This window comes from Polistes canadensis, unplaced genomic scaffold (genome assembly GCF_001313835.1).
Source record: "Polistes canadensis isolate GaletaPanama2010 unplaced genomic scaffold, ASM131383v1 scaffold_546, whole genome shotgun sequence".
Lineage (NCBI taxonomy): Eukaryota > Metazoa > Arthropoda > Insecta > Hymenoptera > Vespidae > Polistes > Polistes canadensis.
This window is the reverse complement of record NW_014570093.1, coordinates 26,331-44,817: the sequence shown is the minus strand read 5'-3', so window position 1 is coordinate 44,817 and position 18,487 is coordinate 26,331. Positions and strand designations below refer to the sequence as shown.

The 18,487-nt window shown below is 35.6% G+C and overlaps 1 protein-coding gene across 1 annotated transcript; it reads right to left on the bottom strand.

Moving 5' to 3' along the window:
• Positions 1–6,195: 6,195 nt before the first annotated feature.
• Positions 6,196–18,481, bottom strand: LOC106792670 (homeobox protein homothorax-like; the record flags this gene model as incomplete). The annotated part of the gene is made up of 3 exons (XM_014759168.1): positions 18,128–18,481; positions 11,598–11,857; positions 6,196–6,343 (listed from the first exon to the last, which is right to left on the bottom strand). Coding segments are annotated over exons 1-3 (423 nt in total), but the record flags the coding sequence as incomplete, so codon positions are not given.
• Positions 18,482–18,487: the final 6 nt, after the last annotated feature.

Sequence of the window (18,487 nt, the reverse complement as noted above, 5' to 3'; positions counted from 1 at the left end):
TTTTTTTTTTTTTTTTTTTTTTTTTTTTGGTTTAGTCTCAAATCATTTGCATGAATTTTATAAATCATTTCCAAGTAGATTTATTATTTATTATAGTTTTTTTTTCATTGATCTTAAAAGAGAATATCCTAAACTGTTGACCAAACAAATTACAAATGATTAACAGTTTAATCCACGAATTTTGTGTTTGCACGTTATGATAAATAATTTCTAGTTAGAATCTATTTGGACGAGTTCAATTACCCGTAGATAAATAAAAAAGATAGGTTGTAAAGAGACCGTGGTAAATGGGAAACGTGTATTAATCGAACGAATAGCAGAGAGGATCGTAGTCAAGCTAAAGATAAGGCGCGATAAGGGCTTTCATAGACGGCGATTATCGTTTATCGATTATATTTAGCAAAGGATTATACCCGCTTGCTTTCGTCGTAATAGCTTGTACAATGTATTATAGTTACACGCCTACAAGTCTACACATTAATATAAATACATATAGAAAAATACATATTGATACGTGTGTGTGTTTAACGAAAAATCGATATATTGATATGACACGAAACGAGCGTTCGTGATGCGAAAGCACGAAAGAGGAAAATAATAAATCGATAAAAAATTTTCGTTCGTAAATGATGGGAAAAAAAAAAAAGAAGAAAAAAGGAAAAGATAGATAGAGAGAAAAGAGAAAGAAAGAGGGGAAAAAAACGCAAATCGTAGATTAATCGATCGATCGATCGATCGTCGCTGAGCTAGGTATCCGGCGTGAAAATAAACGAGAGATTCCGGCTTGTGGCCCTGCGATAAAAATATTGTGCGATAATATTTAGAGAATGTTAGCGTCTGTTTGGGAAGCTTCCCATACTCGCTCGTAAGTTCGTTCGTTCGCATGCGTTCGACTAACGCCATGGTACGATTAACGTCATCGAGCTCTTCCACGATCCCATCCAAAGATATCTCTCTAACAGCTGTCCTATAAGTTTCCAATTCTCTCGCTAACTTTTCATAGCCAAACGTTCACAATCATTTTATTTTTATACTACCAAACTATGTATTTATTTTTAACGATACGAATCTCTAAGTTGAAAGAAATTTCAAGAATATTAACTGGCTTTTTCAACCTTAATCCAAAAAAGAAAAAGAAAAACCTACGTGCCAGCCCGTACCAACAAACGGATGGATCTTTTCGTGTCTAAATGCAATCAAACGAATTACCTTTCGCGTAAACTTTATTACACGCTCATTTCTAACATTTACTACAATTCTAACATATTAATTATATATTAATACTTAATAAATAACTGCGATAGATCAAATTATATAATCAGAAAATTTCTAATACCACCGAAATAAACGACTGAAAAATACGTAAAGTAAAATGAACTTTGTAGGAAGTATTTTTTTTGGTTGAATTTTGTTGGGAAAAAAAGTGATGAGAGTGAACGACGTGAACCAGCAACATCGAGACAAAAAATAAATAAGAGAATAAAAAGTAGGTAAAAATAGGTTTATCCAGAGACGGAAGGCGTTTAGCTCGAGAAAAAAAAAGAACATGCGATAACACCAGAAAAGTTTTTTTAGACAGAGAAAGAAAAGGTAAGATCCCTCGACGATAAGTATGGCCCTTAAAAAAAGGTGGAATTCTACGTTTGACTCCTACGTAACAGATAACGATAAAACGTTTTGTCCTAAGTTATTTTCGAACACGTGAAAAAGCAAGCTCTCTTTTTTACTCACATCAGAAGAGAAACAAGAAATGGAATAAAAGGATTGTTGAATGTTGTTTCGTAAAAAAAAAAAAAAAGGATTAGTAAATTGAAAAGATTTATAAAGGAATATTCAATGATTAGATCTATCATTTTCAACTGAGATAACCCGAAACGAATCGAGAGAAACTATCGAATGAGAAGTGCAACTCGCATGTTTGACGACCTTTCTATCTTATTCTTACTCTCTCTCATTCTGATATACAGGAGCACTCTCTTACGTGAATAACGTTCCGCTAACCCACTTCATCGGGCTTGCAGAATTCAAGGCGTGTCTCTCCGGTGTGAAGAAAACACCACCACCACCACCACCACCACGGTTTCTCCATTTATTTTACGTCTTTATATTTCTATCATTCTCGAGAGATTTTAATAATACAAAGCGATTATATCGTCTTGTTATTCTACATATGCCAACATTTTTACAGACAACGATATTTTATAATATCTGTAATATTTTCTATACGTTACTATAAGAAGAAGAAAAAAACAGCTATAGAAAAATAACCAGTAAGATACTATTGTTGCATTTAAAATTAATTTTTAATGTGTTGCTATAAAAAAAAAGAAAAAAGAACAATTACAAATGAAAAAAAGGGGATAGGGTAAAGCAGATGGTGGTGGTTGCTGCTTGAAAAATATATTTTCTATTATCTAAAATGAAAATATAATAAATCTTTCTCTCTATTTTTGTTTCAGTTCTTTCACAAAATGTTGTGACATATCATCCTTCGTAGGTAGCCCTTTTCATAAAAGAAACAATGGCAATAAAAATGTATAGTCATTGTTGAAGCCCATATTTCTCGAGATAATTTGGAATTCTATCCTGTAGCAATAGTATGCAGAACTCGTGTTGGCCGGCTCGTACTCGCACGCGTTAGAGAAGTGACACGAGGGCCAACGTTTTACGACGGTTTAATGCTCTCGGAGGTGCATTCCAATTGCGCCAATAAATCCCCGGGACCGAAGCTCTTCCTCCTCGTCGTAGTCATCTCTCTCTCTTCCTCTTTCTCTTCCTACTGTTGCTCTCGTCAGTGCTTTTCTAAACCGAACAACACGAACGGAAAGACTAGACTACCTGCTCTCGACACCAATACGGATTCCTTTGTATTTAATGCTTTGTCTCTTATATATATATATATATATATAATTGGAAAAATTAAACATAATTATTCTATATGATACAAACAATTGAAAAAAAAAAAAAAAAAGTAAATTTTCATTTAATACAAAATTTGAATAAATTGACATATAGCGTTAAGCATTTTACAAATCATATATTAATTCTAGAAAATATAAATACTAATCGAGGAATAAATTTGTTAAGAATGAAACATTTGTATGATTGAAAAAAAAGAATAAAATAATATAATAGAAAGTAGAAACTGAAAAAAATAAACGAAATTGATTTCATTTGAAGAGATTGCGCAAGTTGAGGAGACCACCAAAGAGAAGGAGGCGAGGAGTTCTTTGCTCTTTTCACGTCGATGTGGTTCTCTATCTCTCTCTCTCTCTCTCTCTCTCTCTCTCTCTCTTTCTCGTCGGTGTGAAATTGAGAGCGAAGCATGGTGTGTATAAGGAACACAGAAAAGTGGGTCGCTTCTTTCGTTCGGTATGAAAAAAAGGCCAGAGGCCAGGACAATGAGCACAACGTGGGCACAGCGGGTCGTCCTCGCGGCGTCCTCGCTTCTCAGGCAAGGCCAAAAGGGGGCCACCATAAGCAACTCACCGAAAGAAAGAAAGATAGAGATAGAAAGTATGATGGTTCAGGGCCCCATACGGCAAAGAGACGAGCGGCAGCACGCGGCCCGGGTAAAACGCGAGGGGATAATACCGTCGGGTTGGACCCACTGAATAGATCAATTTACAATGGCAGAAAATGAGCAGCTCTTTCCTCTCCTTTGCTCTCTACCCCCTTCATCTACCCCCTTCATCTACCCCCTTCATCTATCCCTTTCTCTCTCTCTCTCTCCTTCACGTTTCCTCTCTTTCGAGCAGCCACTGATGCACGAATGAAAGATTGCCGCGCGCATACTTATATTTATTATTTCGAGAACATTCAAATAAATCCAAATTTCTTTTCATTCTTATCGATACAATTGTTAACAATTAATAATCTTAGTTTAATAATTGATTCCTACGTTCAACATTACTACTATTGCATATTCGGAAAACCCTTTTTTATATATATATATAATCACATTCTATCGAAATAAATGAAATGGCAAAGATTTGTTATCGAGGTAAAAACTTATAAAATAGATAATTTACATAGAAAAGAGAGTAACAGAGTGAATAATAGAGATAGAGGCGCGTGCTTTGATGCAAATGAAGTTCGTACGTGAGTCCGCACGCGTTTAGAAATCAACGAACGAGCAAAGCGAATAACTGAACGATCGGGCAAAACGCATAATCCGTGCACAGCGTGAGGGCTCTTTTGTGTGTCGGCTTGCGCTATCTCCGTAGAAATATCGGGGATAAAAAAAGGAGAGAGAGAGAGAGAGAGAGAGAGAGAGAGAGAGAGAGAGAAGAATATTGTACACGTTCACCGCAAAGAACCGTCACCTGCTTATCTCCTAACGTCTCTTAATAAAGCTTCCTTGACTATATTACTTCTACTTATACTGCTACTTATAGATACTTCCTTTCCTTTTATTTCTTTTTTTCTATACGCGTCATACCCCTATTTTTTCGCGCGAATTTATTTATAAGATAATTTACGTTCCGACGAAATAAATATTTTATACGATATACAGATATTATTATTATAGGCTATTATTTTCGAATTGAAACGGCAAAATTAGTTAGAGGAAAAAAGATATTTGATCTGATTGATTATTTTTGGTATCTATTTCCTTTGTTTGTTTTTTAAATATAACACTCTCTCACACGTTAGATTTAGAAATTTCCTACCTATCCATTTATACGTTTATATTCTATATACGCCTTATTAAGATGCAAATGTCACGTCAATTTCGTAATAGCTTAGTACTTAACCGAGAAAGAATTGCAACGCGTCGCACATATATGCACTCGACTTGATAATGTCACAACAAGACGCGGATAAATAATAGAAATAGCGAACCGGATAACCGATCTATCGGCGATACGAGAATTCTAAAGTTAATGTAATCGTCGTCTGGAAAAATGAGTCTTTTCTTTTATCTCTTGTTCATTAGCTCGTTTTATAACAACAATGTCTCATTGACGATGTTACGGCGAAATAATATAGAATAAAAAAAAAAAAAAGGTAACAATACGATGACGTGTTAAATTTAATCCACTTAGAAACCTTCCCAAGGCGTATACCGAGATATTTTTAGCGAATTATAAGGCACGTTCAATGTCTTTAAGTTTGTAAGTAACTAAGTACCGTACACACCCACACGTGAAACACGTTTACCTTATCCCATATTGCTGGGGAGGCTTAACTTTTATCGTTATCTCTGCGTAAGACCGCACAAAGCTATCGCTACCGCGTTACCGAACTCCTAAATTTAATAACACCGGCTTGTCCACGAATTTCACCAGCCCACGTGGACTTCTAGCATCAATTTTTCTTTCTACGTACAATATATTCTTTCTTTTTTTTTAGTGTACAATCTATTAAATATTTCTAATATCGTAATTAAACAACAGTAAATATTCGCGTGAATTTAGCAAGAAATATTCGTACCTAAGATAAATATACCGAACGATTGCATACAATCGAAACTTTTCGTATCGTAAATAAATTCAACATATTATAATACTCTTGAGCATAGAATAACATAAGAGTTTAAGCTTTTAATTCAGTACTTAGGTATCGTCACGCTCGATTCGATTTCGTTGCAACGAAATAAAGAATAAAATAGAAATAGAAATAGAAATATTGGCATAACGAGCGGTTTGTTAAATTGAAGTTCTCATTCTTCGTGTCGGGTTTGCGCGTAGTGCGGCGGCGTCGTTTACCAGCACCGTCTATACCCCATATACCGGTTTCACAGTGTGTGGCAATATATAAGGAATACATTTTTCTGTCGGGTACCAAGGTACCTTTACACGCGAGAGAGCGGTCAGGAATGTAGACGGCCAGGAGTGGTACGTTTTTAAAAGGCCCGAAATCGTTTCACCGGGGACTTACTACGGGGCTCCCTTGGCTTCTCGAGTTACCTACGCGTGTCCTTGGGGGAGAGCTACTCTCCTCCTCCTCCTCCTCCACCTTCGCCATCTCTTCTTAGTTCTGCCTAGCTAAATGAAGACAGACAAACAGAGAAAGAGAGAAAAAAAGGGTGTACGAAAGGGAAAAAGGTACGAACGAGTTCTCTTCGAAGATCCTGCATGGGAACAATAACTCGCAGACGAGCACCTTAACTGCGATCAAAACGAGAATGATCGATCTAAATCTATTCTATATTATACTGATTAAAACATTTATGGTCTTTTGTTTTTGTTTACTTACCTGTTTGGAAAAAACTGCTATGTCCTCGTTGAAACTTTCGGAGGAACAAACGTCACCTCCGGCAACACCTGGCTCGCGCGGTGTACACGTCGCCAATTCGCATTTCTCAAATATCAATGCGAGAAGCGGAAACAGGGGATGTCTGAAATGATAAATAATCATTTTATTTTCCAATCATTTTGTTTAATATTTCAATCCATAAATTAGATTAATAAAGAAAGAATTGTGACTGTCATCGCGATAGATAAAAAAAAAAAAGATATTTTTCCCACCCTAACCTATGTTGTTTATTTTGTTCTCTCCCTCTGTTTCTACCCCACAACAACGAGTGTCGCGCCTGTTAGTCTTACGAGGACGCAATTAACACTCCGACAAGCGATGGTCAACGCAAGAAAGAAAATTTAGCGTGAAGCGTACAAAAGGGACAACTTATCTTTTTTTTCTTATCTCTCTCTCTCTCTCTTTCTCTCAGAAAAAAAAACTATCTTACGACTTTTATCCATCGTACGACTCGTTTCTTTCTTGTATCTATAATTATTATAAGTAGATATATCTTCTTCATTATTGTAAAATTATTTTTTTTCAATGTTTCCTTAACGCATTCCGTGATTAAATATATCAAAATAAACTTGAATTTACGAGTTTTTTTCACGAACCCACACTATAACTCGATCTTATCGTAATCGTTTGAGTTTTTAACCGATAAGCGTAGCAGCGATAACTCCTCGAGATAATACGTCTAAACACTATCGAAATTCAACGGTTACCGAGGATCCTATTTTCTAATAAAGTTTATAATACATATATATTTATAAATAAGAAATATATATCTAATTCGATACACTCTCTCTCTCGAATTTTCTTCCTCTCTCTCTCTCTCTCTCTCTCTCTCACCCTAATTCTTTTTTTCTTTTTCCATTCGATGCGATGCGTTGATTCATGCGCAGAATACGTTTCCTAAATTTATATGTATATGTATATGTATTTACGTATTCAGGTATCTTCGTATAGCAAGTTACTACGAAGCATGGTACGGTATTAGAGGGATCTTCGGATAAGATAAGATTAACCGGTGCACCTATGTTGCAATCGAGCTCCCTGTTCGAGATTTAAAGCAGGTAGATACACTATGTACGGAGGCGGCTTCTAACAGAGAGACGATTCATCTACCTTATACTTTGCCAATCAGTATCATCTTTGTGCAAACTAATTCTAATATCTATTATTATTACTGTACCATATTGTCGTGAAATGATTCTTCAAAAAATGATAATAATACACGTGACTTTGAAAATATCTACACGTATACATAGATAAAAATATACATCATTTATTATGCACAATTATTATTATTTTTTTTCGCCCTCTGTTATTTTTCGTCCTTCGAAAAAAATACAATGTGGCACGTTAGTAATTATATTATTTTCCCCAACATTATTTGAAGACGGAGAATGATCCAAAGCGTGTTGGTAGCAAGACGGTAGAAGGTGTTCTGTGTGCCCATGGTAGCGGGTCGCGACTCGCGGACATAAAACGATACGGAACGAATTTCGACAAATTGACGTGTAGCCAACGCGCTGCAGCCCTCATCCTTTTCTCTAAGGAAATAAATAAAAAGAAAGAAAAAATACCACCGTAAACTTCGACCCGCAGAAAAGAGAGACCCTTTACACTTTATTTTTTTTCTATTACGAGAACTAACTGATCTAGGACTTTAACGTTTGTATCGAATATATATCTGTTATTTTTCATAAAACAAAAAGTAATTTATAATAAGTTATATATAAAATGGATCGACACGAAATGTATGCAAAGAATAAAGGTCTAAAAAAGTAAAGAAAATGAAAAAAAAAAAAAAAATGGAATCGAATCGAGTTATTGCTAACGATCCGTTAATTCATTCCGTTCGAACGTGAACGATTACGAAGGAGTTACGAAAAGCAAAGCCGCACGCGGTTTCTCTCGTACAAGTGTGAGTGAAAGAGAAATACCAATAGAACAAATGCTCGTGCGCATGGAGTGCACGTTTTCCTAAGCGGTCGAGGGACAACAAAGTGCGACGTCGATGACAAATGACGAGTCGAAACGAGGTGTCAGAATGACGGAACCGCAAAAGGTAATGATATGATTGGCCGTACGGCCCCGTTCAACGGGGGATGTTTGCGGTTTTGCGGTTTCCGCCCTCCGATGCGCTTTCTATCTATCTCTTTCTCTCTCTATCTCTATCTATCTTGGTTACTCTTTCGCGGCTCTTTTTACACGCGGCCATCGGCTGCTTTATGATTTACTACGCACCACCGACATTTACGGCTCATCCACGGCTTCATTTCGAAACACGGTCTAACTCTAATACCCCTAATGTTCTATACTTTTTATCAATATCTTACAAATTGATATAGCTAATGTATACATATATATTTGGTTGTCCCATAAGTTCCATCCCTTTTTTTTTTTTTTTTTTTTTCATGCGAAATCATACAAAAGCGTGTAAAAATATGCAATCGAAATTTTACTGTGAAATTGTAATATGCGTTTACCCGTTTGCTGTGTGAATTTCAAATAATTGCAAGAAAAGATAAAATATTTGAAAAAAAAAAAGAACTCTCTGATATAAAAAGTGTCGGATTAAAAACGCGTTTTTGCATAGTCGCGTAATTCGATTTTCGTGCATTTCGATTTTATCGATGATTAATGGAAAAACAACGGACTTCGAGTATCGACGATAAAATGCGATAAGAATATACCGCCGATACCGGTTATCGAATGTTCCTTACATCTTTTAAATAACGAATTTGTGTATGATAATAAAAAAAAAACAAAAGGAAAAAAGAAAAGGAAATGAAAAATATCGGTGCTAGCTGCAAATATTGGACTTTGATTTTCGACAATTTCTTTTATCTTACAGCTAAGAAAAGAAATAGAGAGAGAGAGAGAGAGAGAGAGAGAGAGAGAGAGAGAGAGAGAGAGTAGAACCATCCAAAATCGATTGGAATTTTAAATGGCGGATAATCGATCGTTCGCAAGACGTTACGTCTCGCCTTCAACATCGACGGAATAAATTTACCACGGTCGTAATTACATACGAAGGTCTTCTCCTTCTATCTATCAATTCATCTCTCTCTCTCTCTCTCTCTCTCTCTCTCTCTCTCTCTCTCTTTTTCTCTTTCTCTTTCTATCTCTCTACATCTATCTCTTTCACTCGTACACGTTTACAGGAGGATTTGCGTGAGACGCAGAAAGACATCCGATCCGCACGGATGACTCGGCCAATCGAACTCCTTGCATAAGAAGTCGAGTCTTCTAGATGATTGGCAGATTCTCCTGTCAGTTACGTACACGGTTTTACGTAAAACCTTCTTCGGTATCCGTGTAATCGGCTCGGCCCTTCGATCCTACGACGGGCAAACCGATCCACGTGCTATTTTTCTATCCGCGAACTACGAACTTCTATTTCAATAAAAACTTCAATTTTTATTAGAAAATATCGACAAAGTAGATAAAAGGAAATGATAGAATCTTGAAGGAGCTCGTGCGATGCTCGAGGCGTGCGACCCAACAGTGGACAAATTACAGGTTACGCGAAATAATGAGGCTCCTGTTCTAGGATACGTCCAGAAATCGGGCCATCTTGCAGAACCATAAATCACTATGTGAACGCGGCCTTCATAAAACGGCCACCACCACCAACGAGGAGAGAGAAAGATCAAAGATGATTCACATTCCCTCTTTCTCTCTCTCTCTCTCTTTCTCTCTCTCTCTCTCTCTCTCTCTCTCTCTCTCTTTGTTTCTTTCTTTCCTTCTTTAGCTACGTTTCACTACGCCTAGGCACGCGCCTATTTCATCCTTAACACGTTCCTTTAACAATCTACAATTTATTGTCCAAATGTACCAAACTTTCTATCCTTTACTTTATGACGAATAATTCCAACGGTTAATAGTACCTACATCATTAAGCTTTGCGAGAAAAACTATCTAAATATGTGTATGTTTTATATATACGATCATTATTTATCCAGGAGGAAAAAGAACAAAAATTTCGCATATAAAAAATGATTAAGAGTAAATTATCAACGTTAAATAGAAATTGTAGTTATGTTAGAGGATGTACAGTTAACCGTAGATTGGTAGTCAAGCATAGATACTAAAGCCATATACACATTTATCTGTGAAAATTATCGTAAAAGCTTCATATGATAAATCAGGCTATAGGAAAAATATAAAATGTACGATCGACGACGTGCAACGAACTGTAAAAGCTTCTTACGATAAATCAGCCGATAAATGTGGCGACAACGTTAACGAAGGAATGTTAATAAAAATGAAAAATGAACGAATCATTGTAATTTCGATTAAACGAATTTGGACGAATCGTCGTAAGCTTTAAAAACACTGATTCGCAGTTATATCATTATTTTTTTGTTCCCCTCTATCGTAAAAAAGATTGATAGGAAAAGAAAAAAAAAAAAAAGTATATGTACTGCATAGTAAATGATAGATATTTCAAAGTGAAAAATGACGAATATATCGTGAATGTAAGTAACGCGAAATAGATACTAGTTTAATTTATATTATTTCCAAACGAACAACGAGTATAACTCAGTCGTTAAGCTTCCAGGTCGAGCGATAAACTCGAAGCCTTCGAAATATGCATTACGGAATTATGCAGATTTTTCTACCTTGTCGCAGCTCGAGAAGCAAGTCCTTCGAAACATTTCAAAAAATAATATTTAAGTCCGTATCTAGTTGTATAATATAACCTTCTTTCACACATAAATGTACACACGTACGAATGGAATTATGAATAAGTTAAAAGAAAAAGAGAAAAGTAGAGACAAAACATATCGTTGTCTTCGTCATAGTCGTACTCGTAGTAGGTAATAGTCGTCGTCGTCGTCGTCGTCGTCGTCGTCGTCGTCGTCGTCGTCGTCGTCGTCGTCGTCGTCGTCGTCGTCGTCGTCGTCGTCGTCATCGTCATCGTCGTTTATCCATATGATAATTTTATTCTACACAGGTCTCCGATATGTCATAAAAAAACATATTGCGTGTGAAAAAGAGCAGACAAGTTCGAACTACAATTCTGATGACGCGATTCGAGTCTTTGAATTATCGATATTCACGATACGTGGTCTAGATATGAACCTATGTAATAATCCTACGTGTGTGCGTTATTATTTAATATTTGTATTTTTGTTCTATCTATCAAAGCCAATCCCTTGGGAATTCTTCAATATCACAAATATCGATTGTCAGAATATTATATGAAAATATTACAATTTTGAATGATCTATTCGCGCACTTTCTCCCTGCGATATTTAATAATAAGTAAGAGTAGAAAGAAAGGTAAAAGTAAAAAAAGAAAAAAAAGGGTCGAATGGGATTTGATGAGTGGCACTAACCCGTAAATGGCGTCCTTGTCGCGTTTGTGTACATCGGGCACCGCCGAGGCTGCAGCGGCTGCAGCCGCTGCAAGCACGTGTTGGGGTGGCTGGGGCGGGGGCGGGGGATATTGAGGGTGGGCCGGTCCCATACCCCCGAGGTGTGGGCTATGGTGAAGACCCGGAACACCGCGGGCACTACCGTGTGGATCGTATAGCCCAGCTCCTCCACCCCCACCACCTCCCTCGAGGTAGGCCCCATGCAGCCCGCCATCGTCGTACTGTAAACAAAAATCATTTCAACGATTAACATTATTTCTTGACATATTTTGAATAATAAATTTGTTTGCAGGCGATAATCTATCTAACGCATGGCAAAAAAAGAATATGTGACGGAATCGTTTATCGTTGCAAATAATACATCCATATATTTCTCCTCCTCCACCCCCTAGTGACTCTTTATATCTTTTTTTAATCCAAGTACGGGATAGTCGAGAGTTCCACAACAACAAAGTACGTGAGCCGAACGACAGCTGGTAGTGCGAGCTAAGGGCAGACGCGTTCTAAAACCGGATACCGTACTCGTACAACACCATCGACGATACGCCTAAGTGGAACGGTTAAAGTAACTATAGGAAAAATAGCTTTAGCAAAATGAAACTTCACGGCCGACGACTCCCGCCCGACGTTTACTTTGTTTTCCTTCATTTATATATTTTTTGTTACTTTAGTCGATAACGCAAAGATAAGCAAGCAGGAAAACAAAATCGTACAGATATTTTCTTTTCTTTTTTATTATTTTCTTCTTCTTCTCTTATTAATTTTTCATTCACAAATTCATTCGACTCGCGGTCTCCTCGATAAAACGCGGAAGGTAACTAATTATTAAGGCTAATTGCGTGACTCTTTCATAGAAACGCTCGAGGCAGGTTATTTCTTCTTCTTCTTCTTCTTCATCATCATATTCTTACTTCGAGACAAATACCGAGAGAAGCTCGTGTTTATCCAAACGCGACGTTCGTGAGAGTTCCGACATAGCAAACTACGATCAACTACCAACTGAAAGCCGGATGCTCTAAGAGAATCCTTAATTATTAAAAGAACGAACCTGACACTCGACAGAAACACTCAAAAATATCACCTTCTTCTCACATATCTCGAGATTACATTGTTTTACTACATTTCACCAAGTTTTCTTGTCCATAGGAATACACCCGTGTGCGAAACGATAGCCGAGTATTATTATGTTTTACCACATCATAAATGTGAATCATACAAAACATAAAATAAAATAAAATAACAACAGGTTGATCAAGAAATTCTCTGTTACCATCATTGTTTCTTATTTATTTTCTTTTATTTCGTTAAATACTATCGAAGACGAACGAACCAATACGAAGTGATCAATAAATACATAATTAATTGCAATGACGATTTTCCAGTTGAGACTAATTATACATCTAAGCATTTTCTAACTCGTCATTGTTAATGTTTCGTGTTTGCAAGGTGAGCCAATAATTATTCCCATCTGAAATATGTTTAAGTAGTTACATATACATTTAATGATTATTACAGTTATAAACTATAGGTTATTATATCGGTAATTAATGACTCACTAAGTGTACGAAAAAAGTGGGAAAAAAGATATACATACGAAATAATGAACGTAACAATGTATAGTCACGAGGATCTACGTAAATGATAACATTTAAAACAACAAAAAAATACATTATTTCTTCACAAATAAAGAGATCACAAATTTCCATTACCGATCGATTATTTGTAAAACGCACACGTTATACGAATTTACATCGTAAACTATTACAATCGAATTGTCGAAAGAACGTTTATTTACAATCTGGGGTTAAAGTATTTAGTTCCTTTCGCAAACTTGATACGATTCCGATTTCCCGAAAGACCCTGAACCTCTCTAATGATTTTTCTAATTAATGCGTGCCTCGGTAATTAACTCTTACTCGTTGATAGACAGACAGACAGACGGATAGATGGTATCGTTGATTTACTTGACCTAAAGAATTTCGTTTAAATAAATTAATCTAAAGAATTCGCGTGGTACATAATATAAGTGCATAAGTAAATGCACGTACATAAGTAAATAGTACTAAAACATATTCGTATCTTATTCTTTTTATTATTATGCGTAAATAAATAATCAAAAAGATAGAAGAAAAAACAAAGAGAACAAAAAGAAAATAAGAAAAAAAATATCGTTTGACCATCCAAGTTGTTTTAAACGTCGTTACGATTCGAAAGTGAAAGGAGAGGCCGAAAATAAGATGAGGGAAAGCTAGAGAAGTATCTTTATGCACTTCGAAAAGACTTAAAGTATCATTTTCTCTCTCTCTCCCTCTCTTTCTCTTTGGTTCTTTCGTTCTTTCTTTAGTTCTATCTATTTTCCTCTTTCTCTTTGAACGATGTTGGTCCCACGTTTACGAGTTACTACGAGAGCAAAGATTTCATCGTAGAATGATCCAAATGATTTTATCTACCTTTTGGTCTTGTACCATTAACTAGAAACACACAGAGAGAGAGAGAGAGAGAGAGAGAGAGAGAGAGAAAGAGACTATATAAATGTGTAAACATAAGAGACCTATATACGTTTGTCTGTAGAAAGAGAAAAAGGATAGAGGAAAGCATTCGTTACTCTCTGATTAATGACGACATTTGAAAAACATTAGGACGGGAACGTATGCATACCGTCAGATTGCGATTTAATACTTGTGCTTGTTCTTAAGATTTTATATTGTTAACAATAATAATTAGGATAATGAAAATTACTTGTGCATCGAAAATATCGTAAAGTTAGTTTTTAACAAAAAAAATTCCTATTCGATTCTACTAATTTTTCTTGTATTCTTTTACTTTCCTACTCTGTCTCTCTTTTGCAAAAGATAGAGAAATAAGAAGATGAGAGAATTGCGACGGATCGTGACAGAAGACCGGACCGTACGCCGTCGGAATAACGGAATTTGAAATTGGAAGAGCGAAAGTGATTGATGTATATCCATAAATACATAATCACAGGCTGCGGTATAACACGCTTATAAAACTCCTGTCTACCATCGCCCGATTCGCGATTACAATTTTTAATCCGACGCACATTGAGATTCGTCTCGACGATCTCTCTCTCTCTTTCTCTCTCTCTCTCTCTCTCTTTTCCTCTTTTTTAACCTTTTTTTTGTTGTTGTATTATTCGTCTCTTCTAGCGCATCATAATTTTTGAAAATGAATTTCTTTGCGAATCGTGATCATCCTCGTACACAAATTCACTGTATCTTCAAAGTTATAAGAAAAAAAAAAAAAAAAGAAAAAAAAGAATAACCAAAATAAACAAAATTAAAAAATGATTTGAAACTACGTGTCAGAGTATGCAATATTTTTCATATTAACTCCGTTAAAACGCAACGCGTCGTCATATCAAAGCGATAATAATCACCCATTTCTATTCGTCTCTCTGTTCTTTTTATTATTATTATTATCTATTTATTTTCATAGAGTTTCGAAACCGAAACGTCTCTTCGGGATATTTTCTGTGAAGAAAATGAAAATGAAAAATAAAAGTTGGAGGAAAAATTGTTATTCTTGATTTTATTTTGTGAAAAGTGTTAGGTCGAACTATACGTCTCACCGTCGCGAACGAATCGCAGTTATAGCGCAATTCATCAGCCCCTTTTTTTTCACGCACTCGCATTTTACGAGACGCTTAAGTGCCGAGCGTTGAAACCGAATTACAAGCCTATTCGCCTCGCGGCTCTCAAAGTTCTTGACTACGTGGTAAAGTTACTTTTTCTTTCGTCGCACCATTCAAAACGTCCCAAACTGAATTGGAAAATTCGACAAAAAAAAGATTCTACAAATTTTGCATATTTCCTTCATCTTTTGTTTTTTTTTTTCATTGATCGAATATCATGAAATAAAATCATTGGAAAATGTGCGAAAGATGAAGGAAAATATTTGACAGAACGTTGAACGATTCTAATGCTGCCAAATTGAATTATTTTATCTTTACACGTTAACGTTTAATACAATTAAATAATGTTTCGCGTTACTTTCCTCGGAAATAAGAACGTTAATATATTTCAGTTAAAATATAGCGTAATGCTATACGTTATAGTAAAGCATCAGAAATATTATTTATTTTGACAAATAAAATAAGATAGATAAAAGAGACTATTAACAAATGTTACACCAAAAGTAATAAATCTTGACATACGGGTGACAATTAACATACGAAACTAACATGTTTGTTAATTATACTTTTATTTTTATTATGTTATTTTACTTTACAATATGATTAACATGAAATTGTGAAAACACATACTTATATGAGGAGAACGAATAAACGAAATGACGTTGACAAAACAAAAAAGAAAAATGTGAACAAAGTAATCGGTACAAATAATTAATAATAAAAGTGTCTACATCCTACTATGCAATAATATCAGGAAAGAAAAAGAAAAAGAAAAAGAAAAAGAAAAAGAAAAAGAAAAAGAAGAAGAAGAGATCCTTTCTCACGAAAGTAACGAAGAGTCGAAGTGTGTCGTTAATCCCGGTAATTATGAGAATTATCAAGAAACGAGAAGAAACTGTTTAAGAAAATAAAATATATTTGTCGTCGACACGCTTAATTAATTCCTCGAACTGTGTTGGACCGCAAAGAGAGATCCTTGACAAGGAGCCACTTGTGTGTATAATCCTGACACGCAAATTTCAAAAAGGGAACTCGCGAACTCGTTCTCGAACTCGAAACTTCCTATCTCTCACATGGAATCTGAACAAAACGTTTCAACGAATCCAACTCGTTCCTTTTCTCGCTAACTTAAATTACACGCTCGCGAATCGTTAACGATGAACGGTCCACCAATTTATACGACCATCTACACGCACTTCTCCTTCTTCTTTTGCTTCTTCTTCTTCTTCTTCTTCTTCTTCTTCTTCTTCTTCTTCTTCTTCTTTTACTCTCACATTTTTCCTTTATTTATCTCTTTATTTCTTTCATCCCTCGGTATCCTCTTATTAGGAGATTTCAAATTCTAATTTCTACAGTTTAGAGAAACGAGAGGAACGAAACGAAACACGGAAGTTTTTTATAGAATTTCTTTATAGAATTTCTTTATAGAATGAAATATTGAAACAATTCATTTTACTTCTATACAATATATTTGTTATTCTTTGGATTATTACATTAATCTACTCGATTGAAAGAGTCAATGTTGATCAAATTCATTTCTAACAATAAAGATTGGATTGCAATAAGATTTTATTCGCTGAACAAACGCAGTGGTACCCATGACTTTAATAAGAATGATAAAGTACCGACGGTAAAATAAAAACTCCTCGAATGAACGAGTGATCGAATTTTATCTGAGAAAACTTACCGAGATTTCAAGTAGTCTACGTTATTTTCGATTCAATTTATAACAACTTGGTCGTGATACTAAATTTTTATTTAACTCAAGCGTTCAAATGTATTCCCGCTACCGAAGTGTTTTAAACACTCGTTTCTGTTTACATTAAATAATCACATTGTATCGAAGTAAATGTAAATTTATTAGTAAATACTCGATTGTGTGCGTGTGTGAGTTCTACGAGCATGTATATTTATTATTTCTCGACAAAATCACGAGTTCAAGTTACGAGCAAGCATTCGTTGACACTGTTTTTATCTATCCTACTTGAATCTGATATTTAATAATTGAATAATCTTTCAATAAACTAACGGGTAAAAAGATCTTTATATTTCTACTTGTCAAACGAAGCGATCAATTAATCTCGACAAAACATAAACACCGTCTGAGATTACTCATTTTTATTTAACACGATCACGGATATTCCTTAGATACATTTTCATTAAAAACGAGATACTAAAGTTACAAAAAATACTAATCGTTCCTCGTTTAAGCAATAAATCTCAATTTAACAAGATAAACTTTTTCAAAGATATCGATCACATCTACGTTGGGATCACTCGATCTGTGAATCACTAGCCGTCGGTAAGATGATCCATGAGATCTCTTGGAGAACAACACGAGTGATGAACTATAAAAACAAAACTATCTCACAACTTCCAAATGAACGAACACTCGTAATCCTTAAAAGCACATATTATGCACCAAATCTAAAATCATTCCTTATCGTATATAGAATCACAATTTAAACCAACTATCGATTGACAAAAACGAACATAACAAACAAATTAGATTAGATCCCTCGAAAAGAATCTCACACGAACGAATTGTACACTGTTACAAAGAACAAATGATATATGCACTTTCACATGTAACTTAACTTTCTGGTAACCGTCGGCTCACGCGAGAACATGAATGAAATAGTGTGTCACGAGAGTTTGACAATTTGTTTACAATTTGTTTCAGTAAAATGATGTAATAAAGAACACGAAGAAACGAAGATACAAATAGAGAGAGCAAAATCTGCAGTAGCAGCAGCAGCATAAGAAGAAGATGAAGAAGAAAAGGAGTAATAAAATAAAAGGGAAAGTAAATAAAAAAAAAGAAAAGGCAGAGACGTACCCTTGGCTGCGCCATGAACGCCCTGGCCGCGCCGGGGAACTCTGCGTGCTGAGCCACCGTAGCGGCTGTATTTTCCCACAGTGACGAGGAAAGAAGAGGCACGGCACTTCGCGCACACTCGATTACCGCACTCTTTTCGGCTTATCGCGCCGGCGGCGTCGCGTACTCCCCGTCGCGACACCGTCTACGACAAGCCACGAAAAATCTTCTCTTTTTCGAAATTTCTCTTCCAAATAACAACGACGACAAACTTTCAATAATAATCTTGATAATCCTTCTTTCCTTGTGCAATATTTATCCGTTGGTCAACGCCGATTGTATCGAAATATGACGAAGTATTTTCAACGGAAAAAAAAAAAA